This window comes from Cinclus cinclus, chromosome 10 (genome assembly GCF_963662255.1).
Source record: "Cinclus cinclus chromosome 10, bCinCin1.1, whole genome shotgun sequence".
Classification (NCBI taxonomy): Eukaryota; Metazoa; Chordata; class Aves; order Passeriformes; family Cinclidae; genus Cinclus; species Cinclus cinclus.
Genome location: NC_085055.1, coordinates 15,555,911 through 15,576,031, shown reverse-complemented (window position 1 = coordinate 15,576,031; position 20,121 = coordinate 15,555,911). Strand labels below are relative to the sequence as shown.

The following is a 20,121-nucleotide window of genomic DNA, read 5'->3' as shown; positions in this document are numbered from 1 at the left end:
TGAGAACCTCACTAACTGGAGCAGTTGTCACCAGCTCGCCCCTTGCACAGAAGGAGCGGAGCAGTCACAGAAAAGGACAGAGGTTCTGCACATCAGCTGGGCACAAGCACGGCCTGAACATTCCAACCACAGCATGAGCAGGGCACGGAGATTTAGTTTGGTGCAGAGTGCAAGGGGGTTGAGTCAAATGATTACAATATCTGGACTGGGAGCTCACACAGACACTCAGCTGGCTGACACATGGCAACTTGTTAGAGTAACTTGATTGCGTGGCTTTCAGTGAATTCAATTCACACATCTCCTATTATGAAATAAAATTGTACTACTTAATTTTTTGCTTAAATGAAAGCCATTTTGAGATGCAGTGAACTGCTTTCTTTAGACAGAAATATGTGCATGCTTTAGAGGCCTGTAACAACACAAAACACAATATCTCAAAGCCCCAGATATGATTTGCCTCCTGATCTGAAATCCTATTACCAGATAAAAAGAGTTAGAAAGACCAACGTTTTCAAAATCTCTCTATTTTTTTTTCACATGGTATTTTTTACACTGTTTCATTTTGCCTATTCAACATAGCTGCACTAGTATTGGTGGTGACTGCTCATTAATGCATGATGAGATCTTGCAGGGAGACTCATTGAATAATCAAAGAACAAGGGAAGAGGAAATAACTGCTCAGGGCAGAGTTAGAAAATAAAATACTTTGTCGCATCTGAAAGGCAGGACAGCATTTTGGATTGGAAAACATTACCCTTCCTGACATAGAACCATATGGCTCCCACACATATTAAAAAGAAGCAGATATCTTGTGCTTCAGAAGCCAAGCATTAATTTTCCTTTTTAAGCCAAATATCAAAAAGTTTCATGGAATTCAAACAAGCTGCCTTAAAGGTGTTGGCATTTGAATGGCATCAGTACTCTTCATCTCACCACAAAGATGCTAGAGCACTTATTTTCAAGTGAGTTTGTACAGCTACCAATTTTATTTAAGAAAATATTTTTTAAATACTTGATAATTTTAGTTTAAAGCAGCTAATTATATTGTATTGATCTAAAAGGCTGGGCATCTTGGAGAAAACCAGATGACGTGCCAAGTAATATCAACTGACAAGTCTACATCAGTTTTTGTTTGCTGTAATGAAAACAGGCATTATAATTTAAAGGTTGTGCTAGAGGATTTATTTTCTGTTCAGATAAAAATATTAATTAATATTAAATGTTAAACTTTCTACCTTATTATCTTGAAGGTCTTATCTGAGAAATAGCACTTTTACTTATAAATGTCTTCCTTTGATTTTATAAGCAGACAATAAGCTGAAAAAGCTAATGTAGCAGTATCTCATGAAAGCTTCTTTTTAAGCTGCATCTTTCCTTTTAAGCAGCTGCTTAAGCAGTACCGTGTAAGTGCTAAATAAAGCACAAAGTCTAAAAGCAAGTAGTTTCAAGCTATTTACAAGCATTTTGTTACAATTATATCCACATTTTCTAACATATTACCTATGGGGAAATGGAGGGAGCATAGTAATGCCCAACTATTTGTTTTACTATTTTTCTGAAAGTGCTCCCATCATTACTGCTTCAGCTCTGGGCACACTGGGCAGAAAAGCAATTTTTCCAACATTTTATCATGAAAGCTGATAAGAAGATCTTTTTTCAACATAAATAATATCCTAACAGCCATGATAAAGACCTGAAAACATAATTTCAGTTTTTAATGCTGTTAGGAGAAAGAAAGGAAATAGGTTACATGCACAGAGTCAGCACTGCCAGCTCCACATTCTGCATTATGCCAAAAACCTCCAAATAAACACTTCTTAAAACTAAGTAACAATCATATAATATGCAGTTTTGTATTGGTATGAAAAGGAAAATGATATGAAGCTGTGTCGGGGAGGTTTGGGTCGGAGATTAGGAAAAGATTTATCACCCAGAGGGTGTTTGGACACAGAACAGGCTCCCCAGGACAGTGGTCACAGCATCAAGGCTGACAGAGCTCCAGAAGTGTTTGGACAATGCTCTCAGGCACAGGGTGGGGTTCTTGGGGTGCCTTGTGCAGGGCCAGAAGTTGGATGATCCTGATGGGCCCCTTCCAACTCAGCATATTCTATAATTCCGTCAATTATGACTCAATTTCCAAATTCATTAAAAAGAAGTTATGGTTGTTTTGTGTCCTAGCTGTTAACTGGACTGTTAAATATGATCTGCTATCTGTACAGCTGCAGAGGTGTACATATACCAGTTTTCCAAGCAGACTGGAAACTGTGTGAAATTAGACCAGCCTGACTGCAAGTCTGCCAGCCACTGGTGTAACTTTGGATACCCCTGAAGCACAGAACTTGCCTTAGTGAACAGGTATACATTAATTTAGCACCAGGGTGAATTACCTGATTCGTGCAGGAGCAGATGGTGTACAATCACTGTCAAACTTCTAAAATGTGAGCATTAAAAAAAGAAATATTTTAATGCTTTTATTCTCCATTGGGTTTGGTTTTTTCAGTATTTTGACAGCAATCTATGTTCTCAAAATTAATGTTCCAGTTCTCAGTCAGAGCATGATTGTATGCTTGGATAAAAGAGATGCATGCAACAAATCATAAATTATGATGCCATACAAACTGAGAATGTCCTTCAAAGCCCTTTAAAGGACGTTTATTTTTTAAGAAAAATGTTAATGCAGCATTTTTTTCTCAAAACAGCTATTATTTAATCAATTCAGTAAATCTTCTGCATTTGCAATAATTTTTTATAGAAAAATATATACACATTCCAGAATCCAGGATATTATTTCCTGAAAGAGAGAAGTGCACAATGCTGGGTAGATTAGATTTCCCCCAAAACACACGACAAGCAGCACTTTCAGCTCACCCCAGAGATCCTTAGCTGTAACTTATTAGCATTCATGAGCAGTTCTGAAAGAATCCTCCACCATCCAACGGTGCATCAGACAACTCTTATCTTACTTCTTCAGATTTGTAAAATGCATTTCATCTGATTTCAATTTTTCAAGATATATTGCAATGAAGAATAGGTACGTGACTCTAACAACGTAAATTTTGCAGTTAACTCTTTCAAATATTCTAGCACCATTACTGCTAGCAAGAATATATGAAAATCCAGAATTAAAACAAATACTGATGAGACTCACATTTTTATAAATATCATAAATAGTTTGTGCAGGAATCACTCATTAACTTCAAAGAACATTGGGACAGAGTATGAATATATAAGTCTAATTAACGGAAAGCCTGTCTTTTACTTCAATAATGTTTTTAATGCTGAACCCTTAATTTTCATCTCTTATTTACAGGCACTATTAAATCCCTCCTGCTTCCCTTTCTCACCATCTCTTCGGCCAATCTTAATGCCCACCCATAGCACTCCACAGAATACATAGTAAAATCATTTCCTGTTCAGAAATGCCTTTGATTAAATGCCTTTTTTAAAACCTTGATTTCAAAAGACACATTTTTGCTGTAAACCGTGAGCAGAGAGGAAGAGCTCACCTCGTCCTACAGACCAACCACCTCTGTCCAGCAGTAACCTGGCACTGAAAGGCACCAGCACCATGTGCCCCATCCTGCTCCTAATCCACACAGCTCACTTTCTCACTTCAAAGCCTGAACCATACTGGGGTTTCTTCCCCACTACCTAACAGGCATACAATTTAACAAAATAACAAGTTAATTTAGAAGACTGGCACAAGTGTAGTAGCAAATCTTACAGAGAAACTCTTTAAAAATCCTCTGAGCAAAGCATGGAAGGAACATGTTACAGAACATCCAAGACAGTCTTCTGCTGACCACAGCTGGGTAAATTCTGGAATTAAACCACATAATCATGCTGCAGAAGCACAGCACCATCGCTCTGTCCCTGCACTGCAAGAGGCTGTTTGCAGATGCAGAAGCCATTTTATAAACCCCATCACAGAACACAGAGTGCTTTTTTTTTTGGGTGAGTTGTGCTACACTCTCCCCTTCATTCTCACACAGTGCAGGTACTGTCTCTGGGGTGAACAGCTCTGTGCTGACAGGATCTATTTTTAGGTCTCAGAAAGAGCATTTTTCCCAACCCTTAGACACTGTGCCCTGAACCACATGATCAGCAAATCAGCACATTACTGCTGACTTCTGAGTCTTTTTAATCTTGTATAAACAACTTTAAACTTGTGTCACCACAAGGTAGCACAAAACAAATAATATTTCCCCAAATGTTTTGTCTCTTACCTGAATAACTTATTCAGAAAGACTTGCAAGAGGCAATTAAAGTACCTTACTGAGTAACTAAACTTGGAAGGAACACAGTGAGAAATGACTCAAAAAGGATGTAGATCAACAAGAGAGACACACACAAAAAAGTTAAAAAAAAGACCACTCAGATCTTCCTCATTTTTTCTTTTACAATTCTAATTAGAAAATTTTTACAAGATTAAAAAAATGTCCAATGTCCTTGTAAAAAATTCACCAGTTAAGAGAGGAATCCGTTAAAATCACATTTGAATAAACAGAAAACGAGTGGGGGAAGGAGGAGGAAATGATATAAAGTAAATGTATCGAGTGACATGGTGCACAGCCTTACTGTGTAAATCTGCCTAAAGAAGCCTACAGCATCTTGTGGCCTTCTTATTTCATTCTAGCTTAAATACCATCAATAAAAACACTGGCAACATTATTGCTTTTTTTCATATAAAATCACCCACTTTAACTTATTGTACCTTTTCATATCTGTCAAAAAACATGGAAATTTTTCTATAAGAAAAAATTTCTTCGAAGTGACTTATTGAAAGCTAAATTATTAAAAAACTTGTAAGGTATCAAATTGACAGACCTCTTCCACACATCTGGATCAAATCTGAAGTAAAAATCAAGTTATTTTTCTATCAGCTTTGGCAGAATTATGGATTTCAGTTGAATGAAGATAAAAAGTAACTCAGTTATTTGGTGTAAAAATGAATTTTAAGTTTTACACCCAAGATTTACACTTCATTGGACAAAAACTGTTGATGGGATGTAAGCAGAATATTTCCATACAAATGAGAAGGAAATTCAGAGGCTCGCTCTTAAATAAATAAAAAAATCATCCTTTAGTTTCAGCATCTGGGAAATTTTGCAAAGAATTTCAATATCAGTTAATTAAAAAGAAGGACCAAAGACGGTATTGAACACCTCTTGCTTTAACACCATCAAAGCAAGAGGTCTCAGAATACTTGAAATAAACCATTTTTCTGAACTCAACCTCATGTTATATTCATCTAGGAAAAGGTCCATTTTTCACCTCATGTTACCCAGCACACAAGAATTCAAAGAATCCCAGGGACAGAAATACAGCTACAGAGATGAGTAGGACAAGACAAACTATGAAAGAGTGACAAAATACATATTTTAGTTATCTAAATTAATAACCTGTGCTGTATGGCTTGTACAGTGAAGTGGAACCTTCCCAGAGCAACTTGGGCCCTCTGCTTAGGAGCTTAGACCAAGCTGTGCCTTTAGGCATTTTCACCACTGCATTAAAACTGCCAATTATCCTGTCTTCAGGACACTTTTATCATACATTAACTACCAAAAATCAAATGCAAAAATTTATTTCAGAGACATGAGAGGATGGCTTTAACTCTGGCAAATAAAATGCAAAACAAGATTAAAAGGAAAATAAAAGAGCCTAAAAGTATCTTAAGAGGAAAAACAATATTAAAAGAAAGTGGAAAATTATTTGAAGGAAATAAACATCACTAAAAGAAACCACTGATGATAAGAATTAAATTATTCTACTAACACCCTCTGAGCAGTATCTTTGGAAAGTGATAGCTGAGAAAGGAGAGAACAAGGTACTATTCCTATACTACTGTATTTGGGGATTTTCTGTATTAGCTACACACTTGGAATTTTTCCCAGTGTTTCTAGATCAGAATGTTTTTAATTTTACGTTTATTAGCATGGTAAATTTTCAAATAACAATTGCGGCAGCTTGTAGTTCCTTCAAAAGCATACAGTGTTTCAAGCAGATAACATTAAGTGCTGTTATTACAATGACTTTGGTTTCATGTCATTGGTATGATACATCTGCCCAGAAATCTCAATCTAATTAAGTCTATTGTGTCTATGCATAAATATAGCATTAAATCTGTATTATTTCCCACACCCTTAAAAATAATACAACAGGCTGTTTTCATTATATTCCTTCCATAAAGATACTTAACATTTAATTGCAGAGTGAAACAAATAGTACATCTCTAAGGTTCCACATTCACAGAGACAACACTAGAAGATAAAAAAGTAGTGCAATTAAACACTGTTAAAATATAAAGGGAAATCTGATCTTGTAATATACTTTTGCCATTTTCCTGTCTACAGGCATAAGTTTCTTCCCAAAGCATCCCATGAATGAAATAATACCTGACAAAGAAACACCTCAAGCATTTAATTATATACTGCAGCATTTGCCAAAAGCTTATTAAAAGAGAATATATAAAATACCTTGCACCATCTCAAGGTATCAGACAAAAATGACAGTGTAGATTTTAAAGTGAATGGTGCCAACTGTGTAAGAATTTAGTGTAGCTTTTGTCTGGTTTGAATGAACCATTGTCTGAAACATGGTCTCAATATCCCATCAGGATCTTTCAGCACTTAAAGGAATTAGTCTTTTGTTCCTCTAAATGCTGAGTAAACCATCAGTTGTCACCTAGAGGTGATGGACAAAGTCAGCATGTTACTCACCAATAAAGTAGTTGTTTCCTAATGCAAGCATTTCTTCAGAAAGCACAAGTCCCCCCAGTGCCTGGAGAAGAGTGACACTTCTGCCATCAATAAGTGAACACTGTTTAAATCCAGTGCTTGTGACCTTCCAGAGCAGGATGAGAGAAGCAGTGGCATCTTGCCTTATTCTAAGGAAAGAAATTGTGAGAATACTTACACTGAGGGAAATCAGTGTAATTAGAAAGTACATCACTATAAAACCGAACCTCATCAAAGATGGGAAACTTAAATCTAGCAAGTAGGGAAGTATGAAAAATCCTGAATGTCTTCAGCATGCTCGCAAAACTTAAAATTGCTCCAATTGTAAGATTTGCATAATAGTTTATATAAAAGCAGATTCAATCGTACAGAATATCAATTTCTGATACGTGAAGGTCACCATCTTAACGTCCAAGAAGAGTTTTAGATAAATACCACATAAGAGCAAAGTATATCCTTATAAAGGATCCTTATTCAGTCTTTGTGTTTATGCCTTTTTGAATATTACCTCCATCCCACAGTGCCATCATTTTCTGCAGCTGAAGTACACCCAGCCCTGTTGTTTACTGAAGAACATTCATTGTTCACTCAATACTGGGAGACAGATCCTGGTAGAAATCCTCATTTGTTTGACACACCAGATCGAAGATTCAGGACAGTTTATTCTTGTAAATCAAATGAGTCATGTAATGCTCCCAAGGTCACTGAGCCCATAGTGCCTTCCTGAATATTGACAGATTGGATATAAAGTCTACTACTGTATCCACACTGCCAGCTCCATTAGGTAGCTACATTATGCCAGTCTTTGTACTCGTAGGGCACATTTTTTCCTACTCACCTCCATAAAGAAACAATAAAAATCTGTCATATTTCTGGTAAGGTCCCAAGTATTTGCATTAATTTCCTATGAAGGAACCCCAAATGAGTTTGAGCAATCCTCCAAAAATAAAAACACAACTTCATCCAACTGCTAAATACTGATAATTCTCTCCAAATACCTAGAGATCAAGCTCTATTCCACAATTTCCTGTACTGAAATTGTTTCAGTCCTGCTAAAAACACAAGGCAGTTTATCCCTGATCACTTGCTATTTGATTTCAAAACAAGAGAAGCAAAGTCTTGTAATCGTGCGTGACAGAAGTTGAAAAAACATTGCAACTAGACATCATAAGCAGCAAATTTTTTACAGTATTTGCACCATCTTTAAGAACACCCCCAATTGCTACTTCAAAAGCTGACTGTCTCACTTCTAGAACAGGATAGCAACTAGTTTCACAGTTAAGGTCTCATATGACAATCAAACAAAGTCAACTTAATTAAACTGAAAATTTCCTTTCACAGATAGCCATTGAATTAGGTAAGCCACTTGGGCACTTAAGATAGTAAATGAACTGAAATAAAAATCGATCTTGACTTGCACTAATCTACCCATGTATAAAGCACTACTAAATATATACAGTGTAAAAATGATCAAAACTAACTGGGTACTCTGAAATCTCCTTCAAAACAGAGTTTCTACTTCAAGGCTCTTAAATAGAGCTTTGGGATCCACAAATGCCAGCTTTTTCCTGCTTCCACGAAAAGACACTTGTTTGCTTTCAGGTTCCAGCCAGCTAGGGCACCCACACTCCCAGATATCTTCCTGACTTAAGCTTAAGGCTCATGAATGAGCACAATTCAAACCCCGTGGGAAGGGTGGGATGGCCCCCAAGTTTAACAGTTACTGCTCCAAACTGTCTGCAGCTTGTCTGCTTGCATCACTTTGTTTTTTTTCCTGTGAGCATGGCCTTTTTTAACAGAAACACGAGATTCTGAAAGATAAGATGACAGTATGAGAAAAGTAGGCTATTTTGGGAAAATGTAAGTCTAAAATTGCAGCAAAGCTGTGAGCCAGAGAACTACGTTGGCAGATCACATTTTAAATAAAATTTCAAACAGGAAAATGCCTCAGCCCAGCTGACAGAATCAGATCTTTCTAGGAAGTCAGGTTCTGTTGATTAAATGTAACAAAACAAGTATTTGATCCAAAAAGTATGATTTTGAAAAGCGAGTAACAGAGCAAGTTCAAATTTTTTGAGAAACGTGTTTTTTAGGACGTACACAAAGATTTTACAGCTGATGATGACACCCAAAGCAATAACCCAGAAATCAAATAAAAATGCACAATATACATGCACTTACATAATTATCAATAACACCCTCTATCAGCAAGTTCATCTTGAGATTAAAGGGCAGAAAAGTGTTCAATATACAGTGTTGAAAGGAAATGTTATATCTTCTCCAAACTGACATCTTCAATGCATCTGCCCTAATTTCTAACACATTATGATAGCCCAGAGACAGCTTACATGCTTACATCTTCTAAAAACATTAAATATGTGGGAGAAATTATACCAAGCAAAGAGCTGTCATGGCTCTCTGCTACATGCTTGAAGTCCGCATGAATTCTCTTATAGTCTTTTAGTCATTTGACAAATTTGCCTATCTGAAAAACTGCTGTCTAAAACATCCAGTCAAATGAAAATAAAAGTGCTTTTTGTATTTCATCACATATAAGAAAATTCTCACTTTATTGATGTATTCTGTGGAACTTCGAAGGAGATAAGCCGGCCTCCAGCAGAAGTATTGGAACTGGCATTTCCACAAGCCACATCTGGGGTTATCTGAAAATAAAAATAGCTTTATTTAACAATAAACCATAAAATCTGACAGAAGAAAACATGTTTTTTTTTTATTTTTTTTTTTTACAAGTGACACTAACAGACCAGCAATCATCATCTAAAAATTCTCAGGAACATTCATTGAAACCTTTATGCTGCCAACAAAGGTGCTGAAAATTCACATAACCATCCTTTCAGGGTTTTGTTTTAACAAAAAACTCCTGCACAAAAATGTAAACTTCTAATGGCATCTTCCTTCATAAATGAACATATTTAGAAAAAGATTAATACTTTCCTGGTCTTTTAGAATAATAAAAAACACTCTATGATTTGCTACAGCCAAGAAATAGTGCATCATTAATTTATGCAGTACTGAAGGATTTATAGTGACAAATACAGACACTGCCTTTCTGCTATATTGAAATATGTTTTTTTTCCAAACACAGGTTTCCTTTAAAAAAAACACTTTCTCACTTGCCCATTACTTTTATTTTCAAGTGAAAAATGCCTGGACAAACAGTGTTTTCAGATGGAAAAAAATTATGATCATAGTGAGAGTAAAAGGATGTGTTTGCTGAATCTAGTGATGCCTACTGGCATAGAAATCAGTTACTACATTAACTAGATTCAGACACCATGCAAGGTGTCATGCAGCACAGGAATCACAGAGACTCCCTAATTCTTCAGATCTTCAGAAGTAGTAATTTCCTAAAGAGAGTTTGAAAATTATTAGTGTTTCCAAGGGTACATTTGTTTCAAATAAGTAATACTTTGTGGCATAATTGATTCTATCACTTCATATCATCAGAAATTTTAAATAACTTTAAATGTATCTTCATCAACTTGTCAATGAAATGTCACATTGGAAAAAAAAACAAAACAACAAACCAGTTTAATCTTCAAATTTCTAGGCAGTTTGCAATGCTATTCTTTCAGCCATAATGTTTGCAAACTTTTTACATCAACCTTACTGAAAATGTTAAAATGCAACCTAACACACTTCCATGAATTAATCTTGCACCAAAACAAAAGCCAGAATAAAATCTGCAAATTTAAATATAATTCAAATTCACATTTTAAAAATTACATGACTGAAATGAAACATGCAAATCCACAAACAACAGAAGTCCAGAATATGATGCAAGTAATAATGTTTAGGACACTCAGAGCTTATCTTGACTCCAGCAAGACACATACTCAGTATTCACATTTCCCAAGTGAATGATTTTCCAGTGTCTAGATTAGTCAATTCATTGTTGAATTCTCTGGTGTATATAATATGAATACATATAGTTCATGAAAATAAAGTGAGATCAAATTTTATTGTATTTGTTCAAATGAATTTAGAAAAATGATAATATATCCATTACAATTTTTAAATCTCACAAGTCAAAAGTACGAACCTAACAGTCAAAGTACAATGCATCCAAAATTAGTTTGGCTAACTCTCTTCCTTTTATATTTTCCAACACTTAAACTTTTTTTCTTTGAGAATCTGTATGCCTGCTGGAACAAAGGGGAAAATGAAATAAGTATCTCTATTCTCATACAGACTTATACTAGATCTAAAATACACTGATTTTTATAGTATTTCTATAGTTTTACAATTTCATGAATCTATTATCTTGGAACACAGGGGGAAATTGTAATTTAAGTATTTAATTTACCTTACTGTTTAATATTAGAAGGTTTTGTAGTAAAAGATATTGATGTCTTTGCAACCAGAATAAAAATAAAATAATCACAGAAGCAAGAGCTGAACAAAGTGCCTGCAGAACAAGACCTGAGAGTTAACCTTCACAAAATGGGAAAAATCCCAACCACACAGAAAAAAATACTTCAGTTTGCAAACACATCAGAATTTAGGATTAGTCAGCAGAAAAAGCATACATAGGAAGTATTGCAAAGATAATTAGAAAAGCAAAGGCAAAATGCATGATTTTAACTCATCTATTAAGAGATCTTTAATGTTCAATGTATTTCTCTAGAAACTCTCTTTGTAATTGGCCCTGACTTCCTGCTCTAAGAATCTGGTAAAATAACCATCTAAACCAGTAGGATGCTAAACTCAGGATTTTACAACAGCTGAAATTTGAAAACTTTTATATATTAATAACCCTGATACTTGGATCAGACAAAAAACATAGGAAGAAGCAGTAACTCTCATAAGGAAAAAAATGGTAGTGTCCTATTTCAGTCAAGTACTGTGGAGACAAAAAAATGACAGCTTTGACACCTGAATTAAGAAAAAAAATTGCAGTTTTTTTCACAGCTGTTAGAAATTTTTATAAAGATTTTTAAGTGTGTCTCTTTCATGTCTTAACAGAACGCTCCACAAAACTGAACTACTGAAGAATGAGGGCAAAGACAACCAATATAATACAACAATAAAGGACACTCAGAAGATGAAAAAACTCTGTAATTTTCACTCTCAAAAAAAAAGGCTGCTAGAACTGGTAGAAGATATTTAAAACTGAAGTCACTGGAAAATATACTTTAATGATTTTCAGAGGACAAAATAAATATCATTCCTAGTCTAAAGTAAAGAAACAAATAGAGTAGGTTTCTAATGTAATTTAAAGACAATTAAAAAAAAAAACAAACAAAAAAATAGCATAACTGCAATGACATCCAACAATTCTCCTGAGGCATTTAATAGTACAGAAACATCAGGACAAGAAAGTTCTTGGGGAACCGACTTATAAACATTTACACAAACGATGCAGCTACTTTAAAAATAGTCACCAAAGAAAACAAAACCTTCCTTCACCCTTCAGAGTCTAAAGTATGTTTAGGAGCTGCTTGCAAAGATAAGCTCCTGTGTCAAGAGAGTATGCATCCAAGACTGTTCTTCAATGAGTTTAAAATTATTAAATATCAAATTGTTGACAGTAAATAGTCAACAATTCCTCTTTAAATAGCAAATAGTCAGAATTCTTCTTTACATGAATTTTCCATAAGTTTGCATCTAAATCATGTCATTTTCCTTAAAATATAACATAATATATAAAAACTATATTTCTGCTTCGAATGCATTTAGACTTTAGGTAAAAGAGCAGCATCATTTGAGAAAATGTGAAATCTTGAGTTCTTACTCCTACAGTTTCTACCTGGACCGTAACAAGAGAGCAGTGATTTTGTTAGATGTCCTTACCAGGCCATGGCAGTGGTATAGAAGAGATTGCAAAGAAAGTGCAAAGAAAGTCAGGGCTGGTACCTAAGAGAGCAACAGACTGTTCTTCCATATTACAACTTTTCTGAAGATATTAAATAGGATGAGTTAGATACTTTCCTGCCTTACAAAATCAGAATAATGAGATATACACTTAATTTGACAAGTGCTGAAATACATACATAAATCCCAAGGCAATATTTTTTATAAGAGTGAGTGCCTTTATTACTTTTCTAAGTGTATTAGACTTTAATTCAATAAGGCTGAGAAGAAGAGCATACAGACTCTAAGTCTACATCTATGCAGCCTCAGTGCTGAAATTAGTTCTCTGCAGAGAGCTATTGTATATAAAATTTCATTGTAGATTTCCTGAAAAGTTGAGCAGACATTTGTTATTCTACAAGGCCTTATCAGCACAGGCAGACTAATCCTGACAGTGCAAAATCCAGCCATTCTGCTGCCATGATACGTTTGCATTTCTTTTGTATCTCAACCCCAGGTTCATAGAATGGCAGAAGGATTTTACTTCTTGCAAAATATGCCACACTTTCCTCAAATTTAAAAGTGGTCGGTAAGTGGAATGGCTAAATTCATACGAGCCTTAGAAAGTCCTCACTACTCTATTAACAAAGTATTAATGAGTATTTCTGAAAACCAACAGATAGTTCCAAACAGTGGAGGAAGTTGCTCAGGTACCTTGTGGAATTTCCATCTTTGCAGTTATTTAAGTCTCAGCTGAATAAAGCCCTGAGCAGCCAGCTCTAGCTGACCCTCATTGGATCAAGGGTTTGGACTAAAAACAAAAAAAAACAAGCCAGAGGTGCCTTGAGCCTCACTTGCACTGTGATACTGGCAGTGAAAACTCACCCCATGAGCCAGCTGCCTTTTAAGTCCTTCCTGTTAATTGCCATTGTAACTTCAGTGACACCACAGCTTTCACTATACCCCACTCCAGCATACAGTGAGAGTGCTTCTTCTGAGAATATCTCCAAATGTAACACAAGTAAGTAAGTGTCCACATGTGTGCACACTCAGGCACACACAGATACCTGTCACTCAGGTACTTTCCTCCTGTTCTGAGAATGTTCTCTTTGGTTAATCTCTTGTTTTTCCATCTCAAAAAGCTGTTCTCTTGTTTTTATCCCCCAGTGGGGCAACAGACAGTTATGCATGTCCTTGCAGCCAGAGCAAACTGGGGCAAATTAGTCTGGAATTAAACAGAATATATAAACGCACACAATTCTTGACCTAAATAAAAAGATGGATACAAACTCATCCTACAGCAAAGATCAGTGGCTAAAAGTTAAAAAAACCCCACAAACTAAAATTTTAAATGTACTTGAAAAGACATTATGTTATGAAAGGATTGAGAAAATGAGTTTTTTGAGAAAAGCTAGGCTGTGTTCTAGGGTGGTGCTCCATGAAAACTGGTATGGTCATTAAGAAAGAAAACCTTTCAGTTCGTCAACAGGACAGAAACTGTCATGGCAAATGCAGTATGAGGAATGGTCTTGTAAATGATAGTTCTTTCAGACATGTTTTCCAAAGAATATCATATTAAGTTTCAGTTCAATAAAGCAAATTTAATAACATGCAATTTTTGCTTTTCCAGACCTATAACTACTTTTCTATCAGAATAGGGCCTGCAGGATTTATTCTCTTCTGACCCTATAAGTGTGGCAAGAGGTATCCCTTATTTTCTAAGAAATATAACATGCATAACATGTTTAGCAGTCTTCTTTATGCAAGGGAAAATATATGAAAGAAAGAAAGTTAGATTCTAACTATAGATCTTGAACAGTTTTTGGCAAATAAAAAATTGAAAAGATAAGTAAGAAAATAAAAAGCAACAGTATAGAACCATAAGAGTGGGATCTAGTACTATCTACTTATTGTCAAGTTGTCAAGCAACAAAGCAGGATCATTTCTAGCACAGAAATTGAACTCAGAACAAAATTCTAAAAGAAAAAAAAAAAAAAAGAAGCAGTTCCAGCAGTACGCTTGCACTGTAGCACAGAAAAACTACTGGTTCTGAAAAATCTAGTGTCATTTAGCTTAACCTCCCCATCACTGCACTTATTTATTTTCAGATAGGACAATGCCTGAAAGAAAACCAGAAAAAGAAAGAAAAATCAAGGTTTACTTGTAACGGGAGAAGAAGTCAGAAGTGTTTAGAGTAGGAGTAGTGCCTGTCTGGAGAACACCAGGGGGAGACTGACAGACTGCATCCAAAAACAATATCAGATGAAGAAGGCTTACCAGTTATTGTAGCACTGAAAGCTGGTGTAAGGAAGGCTGCACATCCACCCAGTGAATTCTGGTGCTGGCAGTCTGTTTCTCTGCTCATCTGAGCAAGAGTCACTCTGTAGAGTCAGCAACCACAGCACCGAGAGGACCCAGCGCATTCCAACGCACGGCAATTCTCCAGATAGCATTAATAAAACTTTGTTTTTCTGTCACAGACTATCAATTCCAACATCACACCAAGAGACAGATGCATCAGCAGGCACAGGAGGTTCTCTTACAAAATGACAGATAGATTACCCAGATGATCATATTAGCAAGCTGCCTTCTCGTCCCAAACCATCCACCAAATTCACTGTCAGCTTCATAAAATCTGACATTCAGTCAGTCTGTACTGGTTTTGGCTGGGATGGAGTTAATTTTCTCCACAATAGCTTGCATAGTGCTGTGTTTTGGACTTGTGATGAACGCAGGATTGATAACAGGTGTTAACATTTGTTATCACTAAAATGTTCATACAGCATCGAGGCGTTTTCTCTTTCTCAGAGCGCCCCACCAGCGAGTAGGCTGGGGGTGCCGAGGGAACACAGTGGGACAGCTGATCCCAGCTGACCAAAGGGACACACCACAGCAGGTCATGCTCAGCAGTAAAACTGGGGGTGGAAGTTGGCCAGAGCTGCTGCTGCTCAGAGACTGCCTGAGCAGCAGTTACTTGGTGGTGAGTAGCTGGGGCTTTTTGCATTGCTTGTTTTGTTCAGGTTTTTCCTTTGTTGCTTTCTATTTCTCCTTTTTTAAAATTATTGAACTGTCTTCATCTCCCCATGAATTTTCCCACTTTTAGCCTTCCAAATCTCTCCCCCATTTCACTGAATGGGGTAGTGAGCAAGTGGCTGTGTGGGGCTTAGTTCTTTTCCTCTGCTTAGATCACAGCCCAGTCATACAATAAAGATTACTTTCATGAACAATTAATAGCCAATTATATTCCAGATTGTATGGAGCTGCTCTCACAAGAAAGGTAAACACTTTGTAAACATGTTCACTGAGCAAAAATTCCACACAGTCAAATCATCGCATGCAGTGTGTGAGTTCAGCTGAGTGGAGGATAAGCTGAGACAAACTTCAACCTAAGACCGTCAGGTAAGCTGTAGATATTTCTACACCAAAACACTGAAAGGCAGTAAACACATCAGGCTTTTTCTTTTTTCCCCTCATACTCTCTAGGACTTAAAAATAGGATGATTCCTGAAGGAGTAACTAAATGAATCCAGATACTTTTTAGAAATAGCTCTGGATAACCAAAAATCCTGAGTCCACTCACCAATATAGCTTCAGAAGACAAGACCTTCAATATCTTGATGTAACTGTACTCTCTAGAATTTCTGTCTTAATGAATTTTTCTTTTAGGAAACCTAGTATTCATTACTATCTATTAAATATGATTTTAAAATGGAACATCATAAACTGAGGTTTGTATAAACTTCACGTAAGTTTTGTTTAAGCATATTGAGCTTTTAGAGACATTTAGGGTTTTATTTAGAAAATAAATATAATAAAGAGCAGCACCTATCCAGAGATGCTTACGCCAAGTTGTGTATGAAAATGGTGTCTATATAAACAAAAAGTTCCATAAACTAATATTGTAGAGGAGACAGTAGGTGAAGTTACTGATTTATCCTAGAAGAAATCTAATATTATTCTACCAAAATCTGTGCTTCCTTCATTCTCCTTATGTGTTACTAGAATATCTTTTTGTCTGAGCAAAAGAAAAATTATAGAGATTTCCAAAACAAATCTTATATACAGTTAGAAAAGCTGCCATAACTCAAACCAGCATTACACACATTCTAGCACTTTGACAGCAGTCCTAAGACGGAATGCCAAGAAAATAGGGTAAGAAAAAAGCAAGCATATATACTCTAACCTTCACCCATTTCCAAGTCAAAGATTTTCCTAAGATGTCATTTCTAAGGATCAAGTTTGTATTCTGTATTTAGCAATCTCAAATGGATCTCTCCTCTGCTTTTGTTCAGATTCTGTCCTGTTCCTCCTTCTGCATCCATACCATAATTGGACAAAAAAAATAATGCACAAATATTTAGCAACACAAAGTAGTCAAGACTTAAAGGTTCCTGTTTCAAGAACATGCTTAAGGAATAATTCTGCCATTGCTGCATAGCAGGAGCAATGTCTTCTAGGATTTTACACCTGATTCAGCCACACTCCTTGTAAAGGCTTGCAATTTACTGACTAAGGACACACACAAAAAGAAATGCTGTCCCCACTGCAAGGGGAATTAGAAGTTTATTGTAGCCTCTAATCATTAGTTCCAAACCCTTGAACGTGAGCACAAAATTGCAGTATAAATAGAAGGTTAGACTAGGACTCACATGCTCAGCATTCTAATTTCTGGCTGTGCACCTGGCAAATCACTTCACTGCTCTGTGCTTCAGTATCTCAGTCTGTAAAATGGGAATAATACAGCTGATTTCCTTTGAAAAGAATTTCAGGTCTATTATTAAAAGCTGTATGTAAGAGTATGGTACTGATATTCTTATGGTTGATTTTGTACACTGAAACCTTTGTTAAATTCATTAATTGAGTAGGATTAATCATATGGTTTCTTTTCCCCCCCATTACAGGCTAATCAGTATCTCTTATACCCTGTAATGCAAAAGATTGAACTGGGGAAACGTGGTTTGTTAGCTGGTTCTCTTTTGCAAGGGGAACCAGTTGTTTCAAATAGGAAAAAAAAATATCTTTCAATGGATGAGCACAAAGAAATTCATACTATACTAAAGAAAATCAACTGAGAGAAAATATTCTTGCTTATGATCTATGGTTTTTTTCCTTAATCTGTATATCAATAAAAGATTAATTTCTTTTATGAAGACCACTCTAAGAACTAAAACTGTATCCAAAGACATCTGTATTTTACCTACTGGCCCAGACAGTTCATTCCAGCAAGCAGTGCTAAATGTATCCCTGCTACCCAAGAGATACAGAAAACCTGTCCAACTGTAAGTACACATCATGCCTCTCCTAGACCACTTACGTCTCTCAGGTGTTCATTCTTTGTGTTCCCAAAACTTCCCAGAAAAACTTTTGTGGAAACTTCATCCTTGCAAGATAGTAAAAGCTATCTAGTAGAAAGCTTGCTTGTGGAAAGAGCCTGGCAAAATTTTTCTCTGAGACAAAAGGGTCTGAAGAACATTAAAGCAGTTCCAGTATTAGTATAGAGTAATTTGGAAAACAGACTGTCTTGGAAGATTTATAAAAAGCAAACAACAAAAAATATTGGTATTTGTTGTCCTCTGAATCTCAGCAAAGATTAGAACATTTTTGCAATATAAAACCTACAGCTACTTTATTCTCTTCCTTTCAAGAGTGCGAAGAAGAATCAAGTTTTGTGAAGTTTACAGCTATGAGGAAAGGTAGTGGTTTTGTTATTAACACCTTTTACTTTTGAAACCCCCACCAAAGAGGCTTTGGAACACAGACCTTCAGGCAAATGAACTCTCTTCAGTTAATATAGATCAGATACAATGTCTTGATTCAGCAACTGGAATCTCTTTATTTCAGATAAACATCTCTCTTCCTGTGGCTTCCAAAGAACAAGGTAGAAGGTCATTATGCCACACTGGAGAGCTTGTCAAAAATACAAGACCCATCACAGTATATTAAAAACATATCAACACAAACAATTTCATAATAGGATAGCAAGTAATTTCCATGCTAGTGTTAGTCATGCACTGGCAATTGCTAACCTATCTGTGTTTCTCAGGTAACAGATGACATGCAGAAGGGTGAATTTCAGCTACTGAAATACCTACTTGTGAATGATCTGTTTGACTGAAATTCTTACTGAATCTACCTAAAATGCAAACCAGGCAGAAATGTTCCTTATACAACACCATACCACAGACTGAGGAAGACAGACCAGGGAACTCTGATACAGGGAAGAGCATGCCCTTAATTGATCAGGACATATGGACCACCCATGCAGAGATGAGACTGCATTTGAACTAAGTAATAAGAGCAGATCATTGTTTGCTTCTGCTGCAGTGCTCTCTCCAAACTCCATCCTTGGTGCCTGACATATGCTCTAATGTAAAATAATAGATATGGGAGATGGAATTCCAGGAAATAAAGCTTTATGCTGCAGATATTTCCCACCAGCACTCCCACCGAAATGAAATAAAGCCCTATAAATACTTACACTTCAGCAAAAAATCAGAGAGTCATAACACACCAAACACATTTTACATAAGCTGATTCTACTTTCAGAAAATTGATTAAATAAATTTTACAGTGGAAACATCAACAAATTTGTTTGGGCTAGCAAAGAGTGATGAAAAATTCACTTGTTCCAGGTTTAAACTCCTGCCTGCTCACTTTCTCATTATGTAATATGTTGAAACACTTCAGGACAATCAAACTCATTGAAACATTTCCAAAAAAGATACAACTGACAATTTGCCTACTAATTCCTCAATAAACTGAAATATAATTATATTACAAGGCTTTTCCCAATAAGAAAATGATGTCACAGAAATGAAATCTCCTCCTAAGCTTAGAAATTAAAATATTTTTCAGCAACAAGTTTCATTATTCTAGCACTTGGTACTAAGCTGATTATTATTTTAAAAATGACTCTGTTAAGTTTGACAGTTTGGGAGGGTTTTTATTTTATTTTTGCAGATACTTGCATCCAGCCAAAACATTTAGCAAATAGGCTAGAGTACAACACAGTGGAAAGCAAAGATCACATTTCTTAAGGATCGTATGGTGCGTGCTTTCCAGCTGTAGTTTTACCAGACATTGTGTTGACAGAGATTTGTTTGTAAGAGTTACAGCAAATGTTTAAAATTTAAGCATTTAAAAGTTTCCACCACTGCCATTTCATCCCTAGAGTTGTGCCCTGTGTAATGTATTAACTAGCACTTTTAATCCTCAAGTAACTAAGTCTTCTTAATAATGCAGGAACATGCAGCAAAATATGAATATAAAGGAAAATACAAAAAAATATGTTAAAGGTATTGCTTTAACTCTTACAATTTTCTAAATTTATTTGATTTTTGGAGATATTGTGTCACATAATTGACTGGAAGAAACAGTATTATCCCATTTCAAAGTATTATCTAATGCAACACACACTAGCCAACTTCAGTCTATTACTCGTAACATGGACCAAATGGGTTTTTGTTATAATTTTACCAGCATATTAACTCGGGACAGAGATCATACCTTCAGTCTTCTTACGAGGGCATCATGAAATCACGCACAAATGACAACTTAAAAGCAACACTTT

General features: G+C 35.8%; 1 protein-coding gene across 1 annotated transcript in view; it reads right to left on the bottom strand.

The window, feature by feature from the left end:
- The window catches only part of DNER (delta/notch like EGF repeat containing), a 114,540-nt gene that overhangs the window by 45,009 nt on the left and 49,410 nt on the right, over positions 1–20,121 (bottom strand). The window contains exons 3-4 of the mRNA XM_062499214.1: positions 9,306–9,400; positions 6,720–6,886 (exon numbers count right to left, since the gene is read on the bottom strand). Of these exons, the coding sequence (XP_062355198.1) occupies positions 6,720–6,886; positions 9,306–9,400 (262 nt within the window). The remainder of the gene's footprint in view (positions 1–6,719; positions 6,887–9,305; positions 9,401–20,121) is intronic.